Genomic DNA, 13,852 nt, shown 5'->3' with positions numbered 1-13,852 from the left:
TGATGTTGATATTAGTATGGCAATGGCAATTAAATGCTCATTTTTATACACAGTGGCAAATAGATTTTTTGAGAGGAACTAATGAACTGATTATCTCATCCTAAATTATTCAAGAACTTCAATTGTTTTGATTAACTAGAAATTAAAGATAATGTGGTCCCTAGCACACAAATTGGAGAACAATGGTCTTATTTTCTCTTGTCCTTAAGTGAAATGTAATTAATTTCTTCAAATAGTTTGGAAGGATTGGGGGAGAAGGAAAATAAAAGAGAAAATTTTAGCCAATATCATGCAACAGAAATGAGATTGCATTGTAACCTTGCACTATTTTCCCAAATGTTATCTCTTGCCTGGAATAAGAGGGTCTAATAAAAATAGACAAAAGAGAATTTCAGAACTAGTAACAACATCTGTCTCTGCCAGGGGAAAATATATTATGAAAAACCACATACTTCTTCCATTAGGTTTAACTGTTCTTCAGAGTTTATGCCATAGGAAATACACTTTTTATACCTTTTACTTTGAACCTTTTTTTGCCTGTGCATGCTGTCTCGAGTTAAGGAAACATTCAGTGGGGTATTAGAAAGGAACTTGTGAAAAGAAAACCATTATATTTGATAACTTAAACCCATTTCTGACTGGGAAAGCACAGCAAAAAATTGCCCTTTGAGCCCTTGAATGTTCCCCTGTAACATATGGCACTGCCTATTGCCAGGTACAGTTAGCTTGGATGTGCTGTGAAATTTGATGTATGGCACCATTTTCCATGCATGAATTCCTATTACCTTTTTGAGCAGTATCCACTTTGTACACTAAGAAATCACAAAATACTTTCATGGATTTCTAATTTTATCCAAATATAATTTATTCTGAATTTATTCTAAATAACAACTGAATTACTTCAAGTAGCATGTCCTTTATTTTTTTCCTCCCACCAAAGCCAACACAAAACAAATGTGAAAAGCAAACTGGAGTCTAGACACTGAAAAAACAATAGTGGAAAAATTTAGGCAAATATTTAGAGGGACTACAAGGAGATATACAGCCCTAACTGTGTGCAGCACCAGCTAAATTCACAATAAGCCTTATTTGTTGCTAAGACAGGAAAACAGTTTAGCTTTAAGAAAGAGTTATCTGTGACTCACTCAGATTTAATGTCTTGCTGCTTTCTTTGTTGTTGTTTGGTTACATTACATCGGATCTAAGGAATCATAGAGGAGATTATTCAGTTATTTGCACTAAAATAATGAATGGTGGAATTTTTTGTGTAATGCATAAAATTTGTCATGCTGGAGGGAACAAATGGTGTGGATCGGGGTGCGTTTGAACTTGTGGCATAATGTGAATATAAGGCATTGAATATATGTGTAAAAATTGTGCAGAAGTAGTGATGCCTTTGTTTATTATTTTTGGCTGTTATGTTTTTCCTACATGATGTAAGAGTTCAGTGTTGTGTTGTCCTGCTAGTCTTTGTGCATGTTGCCAGCCCCTTCTTTGCTCTGTGGAATTGGTACTCCTGTGAAGGTGCAGCATTGTGAGCATTTTAGAGATATTACAAAAATGCTATCAGTAATGTGGGATTCAGGTATTATTTCACCATGAAAATAGTACTTCTTCCTGAGAAAACATGATGTTGAATCCATGTGAGAGAAAGCAAGCAAACTTTCATCTGTTTCAATCAAATAGTGTTATTAACTAGTCCTGCTGATAGTCAATTATGTGGGAAACAAGATTTGAATTTCCAAAATTAATATATTTGTTATGGGATATTCTTCTAACATCTTACCAATAAATGGTATGGAAAGCAGTATTTTCATTCTCTCCTTTTCATATATCAGAAGGCAGCTTCTCCCATTAGACCTGAGTACTTGCTCTCTTCTTGCATAGTGTTTCCAGGTATAGGTTTGGTGGAAAATTAATGCATCGTTTTAAGTTTAATGTTACCTCAGTGAAAAGGAATGCAGACATGTTGCAGTCAGCTCTCATATGGAATATTGGTGAGTAAATCTAACAACTGTGGCACCAGCAAGTTGATTTAAACCCTTGATACCCTGCTTCCATTTAAGTTAGCAACAAGACCAAACCACTTGTCTTATTCAGTGACTTTTATTTAACAAGACAGACAGAATCAGGACCTATGAAATGAGTAGTATGTCTTTTTTAAAAATTAGATTAATGCCATACATGGATGAAAAAACAGGACTCATATCTTATTGTTGTTCTCGGGATGCTGGGGTTTTGCTTAGAAAATGTGAATTCTCTCCTAACACCAATGGGTTTCTGTAGATAAAACATGTCAATGCACACAGAGCTGACCCCCAGGTACTGGTTGAGGAAGACTAGCAGATCTTTGAGAAGGTTGTTTTGTTTAGGCTGCCCTTTACAGGAGAGCTAGTGCACAGAAGTATTCTTATTCTCAGGCAAATACTTTTCCTGGTTTTTTGTATGATTTCAGCACGCTGCTCCCCGTGTTCATATGAGTAATGGTAAGGCCTTGCAGGCCAGTGCAAGTGCCATTAAGACAAGCACCATTCCAGTCATCAAGAGACAGAGGCAAAACTGGCTTGATGCTTCAGATGATGGTTTCTTTATAGCTACAGAAGAGACCAGGTAAGAGAAATGAAATCTAAGCAGGGAATGATGCTTCACTGCATACATGTTATTGAATTTGAATAACAGTTTTTTGACATTATTATTTGAGGTTGTGTTACAATGAAGAGCAATGTTACATCAAAGCATACACCCAACTTTACATCTCTTGCATACTGATAGTACTTCACTAGTAAGACTTACTCAGTCAGAGCTACTAGTCTATGGCAAATATTAGAAATTTTATATTGTTATTAACTGTAGTTCATATACAATGAAATTTTAGACACCTCTCATCATTCAGCAGAATGTAAATGCATCCACAATGTAGGCTATACTCACAAGTTTTCAGAACTTGAAAAATATGTAGCACACAATAGGGAAATATACAGCAGATAGCATCTTTTCTAGGCTAGGAATTAATTTTCCTTTAAAAGCCACATCATTTTGGTCTTTACAGATTAATTAGTAAAATTTAGTGATCTTTCGCTTTTCCTGGTAGGATCTGATATCACAGAAGAGTCACTAGTTTTCTGGAAGCATCTCTGTCCTTTTTTCCCCTGTTAAGATCTGACCATTCCCTGATTTATTTCAGATTAAGACAAGAAGTTGTAGTCTATTTTTGTAAGCTATGGTTGCTAGGCCTAATATGTAAAAGCCCTTTAAATCTTCCTTAAGATTATTATGGCAAGTAACATCAGACTTCTCCTCACTTATGTGATTATTTTACAAATGGGTAAAGCTGGTAGTTGAACAAAAATTGAAGTAGTATAATGAGGGAAGACAAAGAACTTATGTAAATATAGAGCTAACCAAGGACAATGTGCATGTTTAGTCCCGTTTATGGTGGATTCAGCTAGGGAAGTAAAAATGCTTGTACATGACAATTTGGTTATTTATTATTTCAAGACCACTTAAATAAGGCACTTCATTTTTCTTTTGTATGAGGAATGCAACATTTCAGAGAGAGTGGCAGGAGGATTATGAGCTCTTAGGCTTTGGATACCTAGCCCACATTGAAAGCATTCACTATTTTGAAAATTGTTTGATGCAAAGAGCTTAGTAGTATCAGACTAATCTCTAGTCATTATACCCTCAAAGTGAGACTGGTAAGCTTTTGAAGTTTTAGAACTGTGCTTTTCTGCACACACACCCCTCCAGCCTTCCCAATTATTATAGAGAAGTGGCTGTTAAAACAGGAGCTGAGTCCGACACCAACCAGTTTGTCTGTCCCCACTGATTTCAGAGGTAGCTCAGACAACTGACCTAGACTAGATGTTTAAATTCTAGGTTATCGAAGTATGGTGAGATGAGTCCTGCCTTTGCTAATCACTCATCCGTGATAGCTCTATCTGTTCCCATCCTAGGAAATCCTCCCACACACACTTCCATGGCTGCACACACCATATCCAGGCCAGGAAGGCAGAACTTGCACTGTTTGCCCCTCTGCGCCTATGCTTGTGGGTGAACAAGGAGGAGCTTAGTCCTCAAGACTCTGTGTCTGCTGCTCCTCTCTAAATCATTAACAGTTTGGAGAGTAACATTTGATATCTCCTGATATGGGGAACATGGGGCAGTTAGACCTCATCGATACTCTCTCAAAGCAGGAGGTGCCTGGAAAGGTGGTGCTGCATCCCTCTAGCCGATGCTGAGAGAGCAGCAGGGATGCTCCAGGGCTGGCCTCCCAGCACAGCTGTTCCCAGCCTGATGGGAGCTAACCCCGTAGGTTTGATGCCAGTACACATGCATGCACCTGCCTTCTGTGGTAGCAACACACAAGGAGTGTTATCACTCACGTGGTTCTTCAAAACTAGAGCTAATGGGGGATATGAGCTTTTTTATCCTTTGAAACACCATTTCACATGAGATCTGTTCCCGCTTTTCCTTTATTTTTCCTTTTTTTTTTTCCTTTCCTTTTTTTTCTTTCGTGTCCCCATCCCATCCCCATTGATTCCTTTCCTACCCTCAGGTGTGCTTTCTCTTTTCTAATGTGTTCATTTGATCATCTCCACCTTTACTCCAAGATAATTTAGGAGAATGTAGCTTGTGCTCTTCTCGGCTCTCAGTTGCCTCCAGCCTTTACAGGTTGAAGTGGAAAGCAGTGCCTGGTTCTGCTGCTAGGAAAGCACAGGTGCCCCAGACAACAATTAAATGCTCTGCTCTTAGGGGGAAGAAGGAGGAAGAGGGAATAGACAGTGGTCCCTGACAGCTAACTCCTGTGATTTCACTCCTGTGAGAGGAGGTCACATAGCTGAGTGAGGCCATGACAGAGTTGAATGCAATATAGTTGCAATGGGAAGAGATCTCTGGGAAGGAGACTACAAAAAAGCAATACAATTTATCCAGTCGTGCAATAGAATGAAACAAAACAAAACAAAACAAAAAAGAAGATCAGTAGCCAGTTTGCAGCCATTAGATGTTTAAATATGTTCTGAACACTCAGAAATAATTCCCCCATTTGAGTCAAGGGAACAACTAGTTCTTTAGTTTCCTGCTGCATCAGGAACCAGTCTGTTTTATCATGTGTTTTTGTTCATTAAATATACATGTAAGACAGACACATAGTGATTGCAGCGAAAGGACAAATATTTTTCAGTATAATTAATGCCTGCAAAAGGAATAATAATTTTCTGCATAATGTTTTATTTGCAACAGTCCGTAACAACTTTAATTTCTCTGTCCTAATACCTTTTCTGTTTGTACAGTGACTAAAGCTTTAAGCTGCATATTTCTACAAATCATCAAATAAGGAGTGTAGAGAGTAAATTTTCTCTGACATTTCGCTAAAAAAAATTATGCTACAATAGTCAGTTTATATTATCTGAGGAAAAAAATAAAATTATTGCTGCTAAGCGAAATGAGGTGCCAGTCTGTTTCTTGCTAAGTAAGGCAAAGATGCACATGAGCATTCCAAATTTTACTATTAATCAATAAATCAAGTGAATGTATTTATGCCTATAGCTCCATTTTTTAATACATTTTCAAATAAATTGTTGTCATCCCTCCCCTCTCTGATTTTAAGCAGCAGTCATATTTCTGTAAAGTTAACCATTGTGTATCCACTTGCTCACAGACTCCAGCAATTTGTAGCAATGGATGAGTAGGGAGCTAAATTTTCAGAGCAGTGAAAATAATTGTGGACATTATATATCATCTAAGCTTTCCAAGGTAACCCTTGGAGGTACCTAGGATTTTAGGGCAGCACCCTTTACTGTTCACTCAGGCCACAGTTCAGCAGTATGTATCATTGAAAACAAAGACTGGAGTTTACATCTGAAGTTCAACATATCTTAGGTGCTGATTTGCCCTTCAGAGTAGAACAGGTGTGTACTTTATATCAGTTGTAATGTGCATCCTCATACATTTCAGCTCTTTTTTGAGGCTTTAGCTGTTTGAATGTGGTTTCCTCCCCTGTTGTGTTTCAGTGTCTGCACATCTGGGGAAAAATGTCAACATAATTCCCATTTATATTCCCTTCTTTCCAATCCCAAGGGAACCGGGGAAAGGACACAATGAGCCTGCATCTGCCTACATATTAATGCCATGAATGCATCAAGAATGTATTAAATTCTTGATTAATCTATATCTATATACATCTAGAGTCCCTTCCTGAATACCTGTCAGCATGTTCAGTTGCTCAGTGAATTTTGCTAATAAATAGGTCCCCAGTCGTACAATTTCATCTGTAGTGACAAGCTTCACTCTCAATTGAAAAACCTTCCTGATTCTTGTGTGAGTCCAGCTCACTTGGGATTTCCTTGCCTCTACTCAGTCACAGGCAGGGATTAATCTGGGCAGAAAACCAAGTGACAGTTCAAGAACACTTGACTTGACATTACATCATAATTTTATGTTGACTCTTGCTAGGTTTAACATTTTTTCTTTGTTCTTACACTTCTTGACTGAAAATGGAATTCTTAATCCTACTGTGAAATAACTTGCTCAAGATTTTATTCTGAAGTGCAAATCTGTTTACACGATTCATTGAAAAATGGCTCTTTGAAGAGCCTTATTTTTATCACCAAGGGAGTCTCCTTATTTCTTTTAAATACGCTTAGATATTAGCTGCTAGGATTCTCCTTAGCACTAAGTTCATGCTTTGGGATCATACAAAAGTCTCATAACTATGAAAGAATTTTATTCAGGACATTGCACTAAATCACCTTTGCTATAAGGAAGCTTTTTGTTTTTTTTATTTCCTCACTTGTTAACTAGCTATGATGTGGATTCTGTTATAGGCCCTGCTAGAGGTTAATGCAGAAAATTACTGTATTGTGTAAAATTCTTTATACTGAATCACCAGTCTGGGAGTTAAATAATAATAATAAAAAATTGGACAGTTTATATTATGGTCTGCAGAAGTTTAATAAAAAATGTAATGTATTAGCTTAATATCTGTTGAGTTATGTAAGGCATAATCATAATCTATGAATAAAATTAGCTGTTGGATTTCTAGAGAAATGTATCTGTTGATTAAAACTTTTCTTACTCATTCTAGGTTTGCAGTGTTCATATCATTCCTATACACATGCTCTGTCCAAGACAGAACACACATGTATGCTCATGAGCATACTTGCATAGGGACAGCTAAAACACTGGGTGGAACAGGAATGATTTTATTATTTTTTTTCAGCATTTGCACTGTAAGACATTTGTGGAAATGTTTAGCTGAATGGGTTATAGCAGCAGATTCCATATGCTTTCCCTTCATGGGCCAAAAAGCATATTTACATCTAGAACTGCAGTTGAATGACTCGATGCTTGTTTCCTTTCAGTGCTGAAGCAGTTAGAAACCTTCTCACGGTAAGTGCAACTCCATTGGGAATGAGTTAACTGCAACTGCTAAAATTAAAATGTGATCTTTAGCTGTTACCAGCAGACTGCTTCCTTTTTGCTGATAAAATTATTTAAGAGGCATTCCTGTGTCAGCATTATATAGGCAGTTTTCATATTCTTCACTTCATGTTCTGTCACCAAAAGGAGAAGCTTCTCTTGACATGTTGAGGTGCTATATAAGGGTATCACAATTGCTCTGATAATTAACTGATACCACTCATTTTTACTAATGCATGTCTTATAGCACACACAAAAAGCTTAAAAACCAAAGTTGCATGTTGAGAAAGGAGAGAATGTGAGGCTGACAGCCAACTTCAGAAAAACGTTGAGTCTTGCCTTGCTGTCAGTGGTCTTCTCCTCTTGGAAACATGAGGGAGAATCATTCCAGTGCTCACAACCCTCTGTGCTCCTGCATACTCACTGCAGGCACTCTCTGCATTGCAGCTTTGGTGGTGTATACACCAACCTGTACCTTTAAAAACTAACTGAAAACATAGGTGAGCCAGTGAATGACCTGCTCTTGACCCTTCTCTCTCCCACATGTTTTAATCAATGCTTAAACAAGGTCAGGCACAGTGTTTGAGTTACCACTGGGAGCACGTTGCTGGGAGAAAAGGGAAAAGTGGAGGATCAAATTTGCCAGTGCCTGAGGTCTGATGTACAGTGCATGTGACAGTTCCAGTGCCAACTGCTCTGCTCCTTCTTCCTCTTCACGTGTAATTCATATCACAGAAATGTTCATGGGTATGTTCATTCTTTCTTTTTCAGTTGACCCCAACGATGCAAAACAAATTGCGCACTAAAAAAGTATTTTTAATAGTCACTAAGGTGTGGCCTCTGCTTTTCATAAAGATGAGGCAATTTGGTTTGAATTAGAGTCCTGGTTTTGAACTTCACCATACGTAGATCCAGGGCATGGTGCATTTCCATTTCTTGCTTGCATGGCACTGTGGCCATTAGACCCTGGCCCTGTAACTGGCTGCATGAAGACGCTTGGCTGCACCCTTGAAGCATCACCTGCAAGCCTGAGAATGTAATGCACCACCTATTACCTTCTAACCCAAAAATCAGGCTCTAAGTATGTAATTTTCTAGTTCCTTTGCTTCTGCTGTGTTCTATAGTAGTCATAAATCTTGAAAAGCAGGGATTATAGAATATATCCCTTAGAATGGTGTCTAACCCCTGCTGATAGGATTGCAAATATTTGATTGACTGGCTGCAGCTGCATACAGGTGAGGTGACAACCATATCCACTCACTATGACAATACTGCTTGTGGGGAATTTGGGGAGGAGCTGTCCTTGCTACACTTCAGGAGCTATCCTACTTGGCTGGCTGCTGTTCCAAGTGGTTATACACTCATGAGGGTGAATAATAGTTTCTGTGAGCAGTTATTTTGACCTTATTTAGTGTGGACTATTCATGAATGCTGTGCACTTTCACATCTTGTAAATCATGCTTCTCTGAGCTCTGGCCGAGATACCAGTAGTATAGAAACTAGATCATAATCTCTTGCCATTTGTTTCTCATTGAGCAGCTTTCATGGGTACAGATATTTTCTCTTACTATTTATCTACATGAGTTTTTTCCCCAGGCTCCTATTACAGCACCTACTAAGTCAAAGGAACACTACTGTGATAATGCAAAAAGTTTGTTTTTAAAAGCAGGATAATTCCATGAAGATAAAATAACTCATTTGAAGACTGTAATGTTTTGGGAGGCTTTTTTTAACTTGCAAAAGGAATAATAGATATATACGTGGAAAACATGTATATAACAAAATGCAAAGATAGATAAAGTTGTGCCATTAGAGAGAGCTGATAGGTTTGAAGAGCATATGGTATTAAGTGTTTTGCTTTATCAGTCTTCAGAACAAATGAAATGCAGCCATTCTGATTAGGAGCTATGTATTAAACTTCTCACAATTTAAGATGAATTTTCAGTGACGTTGTAGTAAACTATTCACTGTATTTAAAGCTACATTGGAAGGGAAAGGTTTTGCAGTGGTTGGAATGCTTACATAGGGCTTGGGAAAATGTTATTCAATTTCTTGCTCCCTTACAGACCTTCTGGGAGACCTCAGCATGTCTTTTAGGCATATTTTAAAATAAAGTATTTTGTTGAAGATTTGGAGGCAATTTTCAATGTACTGTCTGTTCTTTGCCTGAAGAAAAAGGTGAAAAGGACTTTATTATTTCTCAGTGCTGTTGTTTGTGGAATGGGTCAGAAGCCCTAAAAGGGATCGTCTTTCAGAGAAAAAAATTTACCTTCACTGGTAATAAAAACCTCATGGAAATGCCACCTACAGGAGTCCAGAACTGTTGACTAAAACTGGGTGATTTGTTCGTTTCAGAGGTGTCTCCACTGATTAGCAGGTGAAAATTAATTAGTGCAGAGCTCTAGCAATGACCACAGGGAGACTAGGGCTACGAACAGATGGTTGGAAATGACCTAGTTACTGCTGCCTGAAGAGTCACACAGTTAGATCTTGTAAAATGATCTTGTCTGATCCTACCCTGTTGTGAGCAGAAATTCAAATATGCTGCCTCTCTATAGTGGCTTAGATACTAAAGTATATTTTGCAATTTCATCTTTGGTAGGAACTTGAATATTGTTAATTTCTATGACTCAGCCAAAGAGAAAGGACACATTTACAGGTATTACTCAACCACTTGCTGCCTTCTCCACCTTCTTTGGCAAAAGTAATTTTGCATTCAGATAGTAACTGCAGAAAGCAGCTAGAGCATGTTATGTTTGGGAATGGAAGTATAATTTCTGAAATCAGACATTTTCATAAAATGTTATTGTCTTGAGAAACTTGAGGGAGTGGGAAATGAACTTAAATGAAACATGAGAGTGATGGAAGGTGCATTAAGGATTGTCTTAAACACAGGTATTGGTGGAGAAGCTCCTGTATAAGTACTTAACTTTCCCATAAACCTCATTTGCTTTGTTAGACCTTCCAGACCGAGTTCAGCAAAGGTCTCAAATTCATGACTGAGTCCTGCTGAGTGTGCTCGTCAGCTGCAGTATGTTGCCTAGTCAGTAACACACCTTGTATGTCAGATGTCAAATTGGAATGTCATTTGATTCTTTTAACCTGTTTTCTTACAATTCCTGACAAACTTTGAATTCCCTTCAGTGTGTTTGGCCATTTCAAAAGGTTTTCATTCAGAAGCTGTCTTTTGTGTTTGTGCAGAGGATTTGATGTAGCTGAACTTAATCCTCTTTTACAGGATGTTTTAACTGAAGGTCTTAAGGCTTAGCTTTTTGTTACCTTGGTGCTCAGCTTTTTTCTAAGTCCACACCCCAGTGGGAATGTGTCATCTTGTAATATTTGGTCATCTTCTATTGTGGGAATTAAAACCAATTTGGTGTTAATTCAAGGAGAAATTCTTCTATAAAGAAGCATCTTTGTATGGGAAGCCAATTTCTCTTTTGAAGCCCTGGGAAACATACCAAATAAAAATTAGGATGATAACCTGTAAGACCAGCATAGTCTTCTGCATATTTAGTATCAAAGAGAAGATGACAACAAGATTAATTATATAGTTAGTACCTATGACACGACTAGACCAACTCTAGCTTAGGGCTAAAATTAGTCTACTCTCACCATTCCTAAAGCACAGGATTTTGTTGCATTAAGTCTTATCTATTGATGTCTGTAATCCTCAAACACTGTACAATATCAATCTTAAGACATCTTTTATGCTTTTTACAATTTCTCTGCTATGTGAGCAATAGGAATTAGCAGAAGCTGGACACCTGGGTAAGAATTATTTCATTTGAAGGCAGAGAAATACACAGCAATATTCTGAATGCAGGTAGAGAAATTAGGTAAGTCCTGTGGTGTGAGCACACTTGTTAAAGTTAAATAGAAAAGAAGGTGATAAAACTTACCATGGTGAATGTGTTCAATAATATAATGCCAGTGATCCCCACAGTCTTAAAATTCACACAGAACTGCCCTCTAACTTTCATTTGTAAGTTGTCCTGTATTGGACAGGTAGAGGACTTGATTCTGAGCTAGTCAGTGTATGGATTTAATAATTTTTTCTTATTATTTTCCTCTGATAGTTTTATTTTTAAACTTATTTACCATGTTTAAATGTAAGTAAGGCTGTGGAAAAAAAAAAAAAGTTAGTTGGTCTCTGTGAAAAAGCTTGGCTAAGTAACTACATAAGCATTTTAAATGTAAACTATTGAAGAGAACATGATTGTGACTGTGAAAGCTGATCACAGAGATAACAACTGGTTCTTGTCAAATATCTAAGGCATGGTGGCTGGCTGTTTTCCTTACTTTTGCTATGGATAGAAGCTATTTAATTGACAAAATTCAATACAAGTGTGGTTCTCATGCAGAATGCAAGGATCTGAACTTTAAAATCTTTAAGTTCCCTCTGTTGCTTGATGTGAGACAGCAGAGAAATCATTTAACCTCTGAGCAACTCCACTTTTTTTGTCTATGCACGTCAATAATATTGATGTATATCTATCTATTCTTAAGGATGCTGTGCAGATTTTAATTAAGCAGGCCAGCAAGCACTATGAGATAGTAACATGAGAAGTTGAAAATGAGAAAAGCAGAAAATGAACTTGAAAAACACATTTGGTAACATGAATATATATATATATTTTTAAAATAATTTAAAAATTAAAGGCCAGTCTTTGAAATGAAGCTGACCTTAGAATTTAGCATCAAATTATTTTGTGGCAAAGCTTTCCTCTGTTGATGCCACAGTAGAGATTTCTAGTCCATATTCTGCATCTGAGCTTCTGTGTGTAGAGTAAGTGCTGATTATTTGACAGATTGATGGTGTGGACCGGAGCCCCAAGGGATGATTTTGCGAGGGAACTTCTGCTTTCCAACTGTTTGGTAAAATGATTAATTTTGATGTTCAGCTCTTGCTTAATAGCAAGTAGCCAGAATGCCAAGAAGCTCATCCAGCTATACTCTATTGATTCATATATTATTCCAGGAAAAGTATATGCATAATTGATACAGCAAAAAATATTGTAAATTTTTTTATTTTTTTTTTTGAGTGTCATGTAATATTATAAGCTGTAATGCTGTGAACACAGTGTCCAGGTCAAAAACCTCAGAGGAAACCTACCCTGAAGTAATCAAACAAGGTAACGAAAGAAACAAAAATACTAATAAAAAGCCGTTAAAAAAAAAGTTCTGTGTCGAAAAAGTTCTAATAAATAAAACACTAAAGTAGTTAAGATGGAGTGTTTAAAGTGTATAAAAGTTGGAAATGGCAGCAGAAGTATGAATTTTTCTGTTGTCTTGTCCTCAGATAAGCAAATGTAGTTAACACCGTTGTTTTTTTAAATGTTGAACACAGTGTTTTACTGGGGAAATGGCAATTAATGATTGTAGCCCAAGGCCAGAGACAGAAGTTGTATGTTCTGAACCTTTTTGTCATCTTCAAGTCTGGGATAATGCTAGAATTGTGAATTTGTAAGAAAACTGAGTAATTGAAAGCAACATTTTGTTTCACTCTGATGCATCTTTTCTCCAATTTTTCACCTGTGTCAGGAAGAAATACTTGCTGCCATGTAGGTAATTTTTTCATCTAATAGTGAGTAGCTAGTAATGAAAATTCCTATTGCTAGAGTATAAACTTACGTAGTGTAGGAATTTACCCACACCTGCTCATATAGTTAGGAATAATAAAGAAATTGTATTGAGATCTGGCATTTGTGCCTGTGAGTTGTAGTAGTCTTTCTGACTCCTTGGCGTTCCAGGATGTGTGTTGACAAATTTGCAGTGATCTTGTGTATGCATTCATGGGGAGGAGAGGTTAAACAACTCTTCTGTTAATAGAGCAGGCTGCATGCCTTACAACTTCTGAAGTTGATGGTAACTAAGGAGGGGCTAATGAATTTCAGATAAGGTGCAAAGTAGCTGTCCCAGAGCTCAGGTTACAAATCCCGTGAAGCCTGACCCATTGTTTTGTTTCAAGGAGTATTAATAATTTACTTTTTATCCATTCCTCTGAGTTATCTTTGCTAGGTCTTATCACTTCTAATTCCCTTCACAAAGCTGGATACAGTGGTGAAACACCGTGAGTCCAAAGAGAGGCCTTTCTCCTTTCTTTGAGGGAAAAGCCTTCTCTGAGAATCAGGGCTCTGAACGTGCCTCTGCCACAGTCACTGCTCTGTGGGGTGTAAGGTGAGAGTATCATAGAATCACAGAATGGTCAGGGTTGGAAGGGACCTTAAAGATCAGCTAGTTCCAAATGCCCTGCTGTGGGCAGGGACACCTCCCACTAGACCAAGTTGCTCAAAGTCCTGCCCAATCTGACCTTGAACACTTCAAAGGGTGGAGCATCCACAACTTCCCTGGGCAACCTGGTTCAGTGTCTCACCACCCTCATAGTGAAGAATTTCTTCCTAATGTCTAACCTAAATCTACACTCTTT

The 13,852-nt window shown here is 37.6% G+C and overlaps 1 protein-coding gene across 1 annotated transcript in view; it reads left to right on the top strand.

Annotated features, from left to right (window-relative positions):
- Positions 1–13,852, top strand: part of MTA3 (metastasis associated 1 family, member 3) — a 158,702-nt gene that overhangs the window by 137,860 nt on the left and 6,990 nt on the right. The window contains exons 18-19 of the mRNA XM_010004966.1: positions 2,456–2,610; positions 7,365–7,392. Coding sequence (XP_010003268.1) covers positions 2,456–2,610; positions 7,365–7,392 — 183 coding nt within the window. The remainder of the gene's footprint in view (positions 1–2,455; positions 2,611–7,364; positions 7,393–13,852) is intronic.

The sequence above is a fragment of the Chaetura pelagica genome, unplaced genomic scaffold (assembly GCF_000747805.2).
Source record: "Chaetura pelagica isolate M959 unplaced genomic scaffold, ChaPel_1.0 scaffold13, whole genome shotgun sequence".
Classification (NCBI taxonomy): Eukaryota; Metazoa; Chordata; class Aves; order Apodiformes; family Apodidae; genus Chaetura; species Chaetura pelagica.
This window is presented reverse-complemented; position numbering and strand designations above follow the sequence as displayed.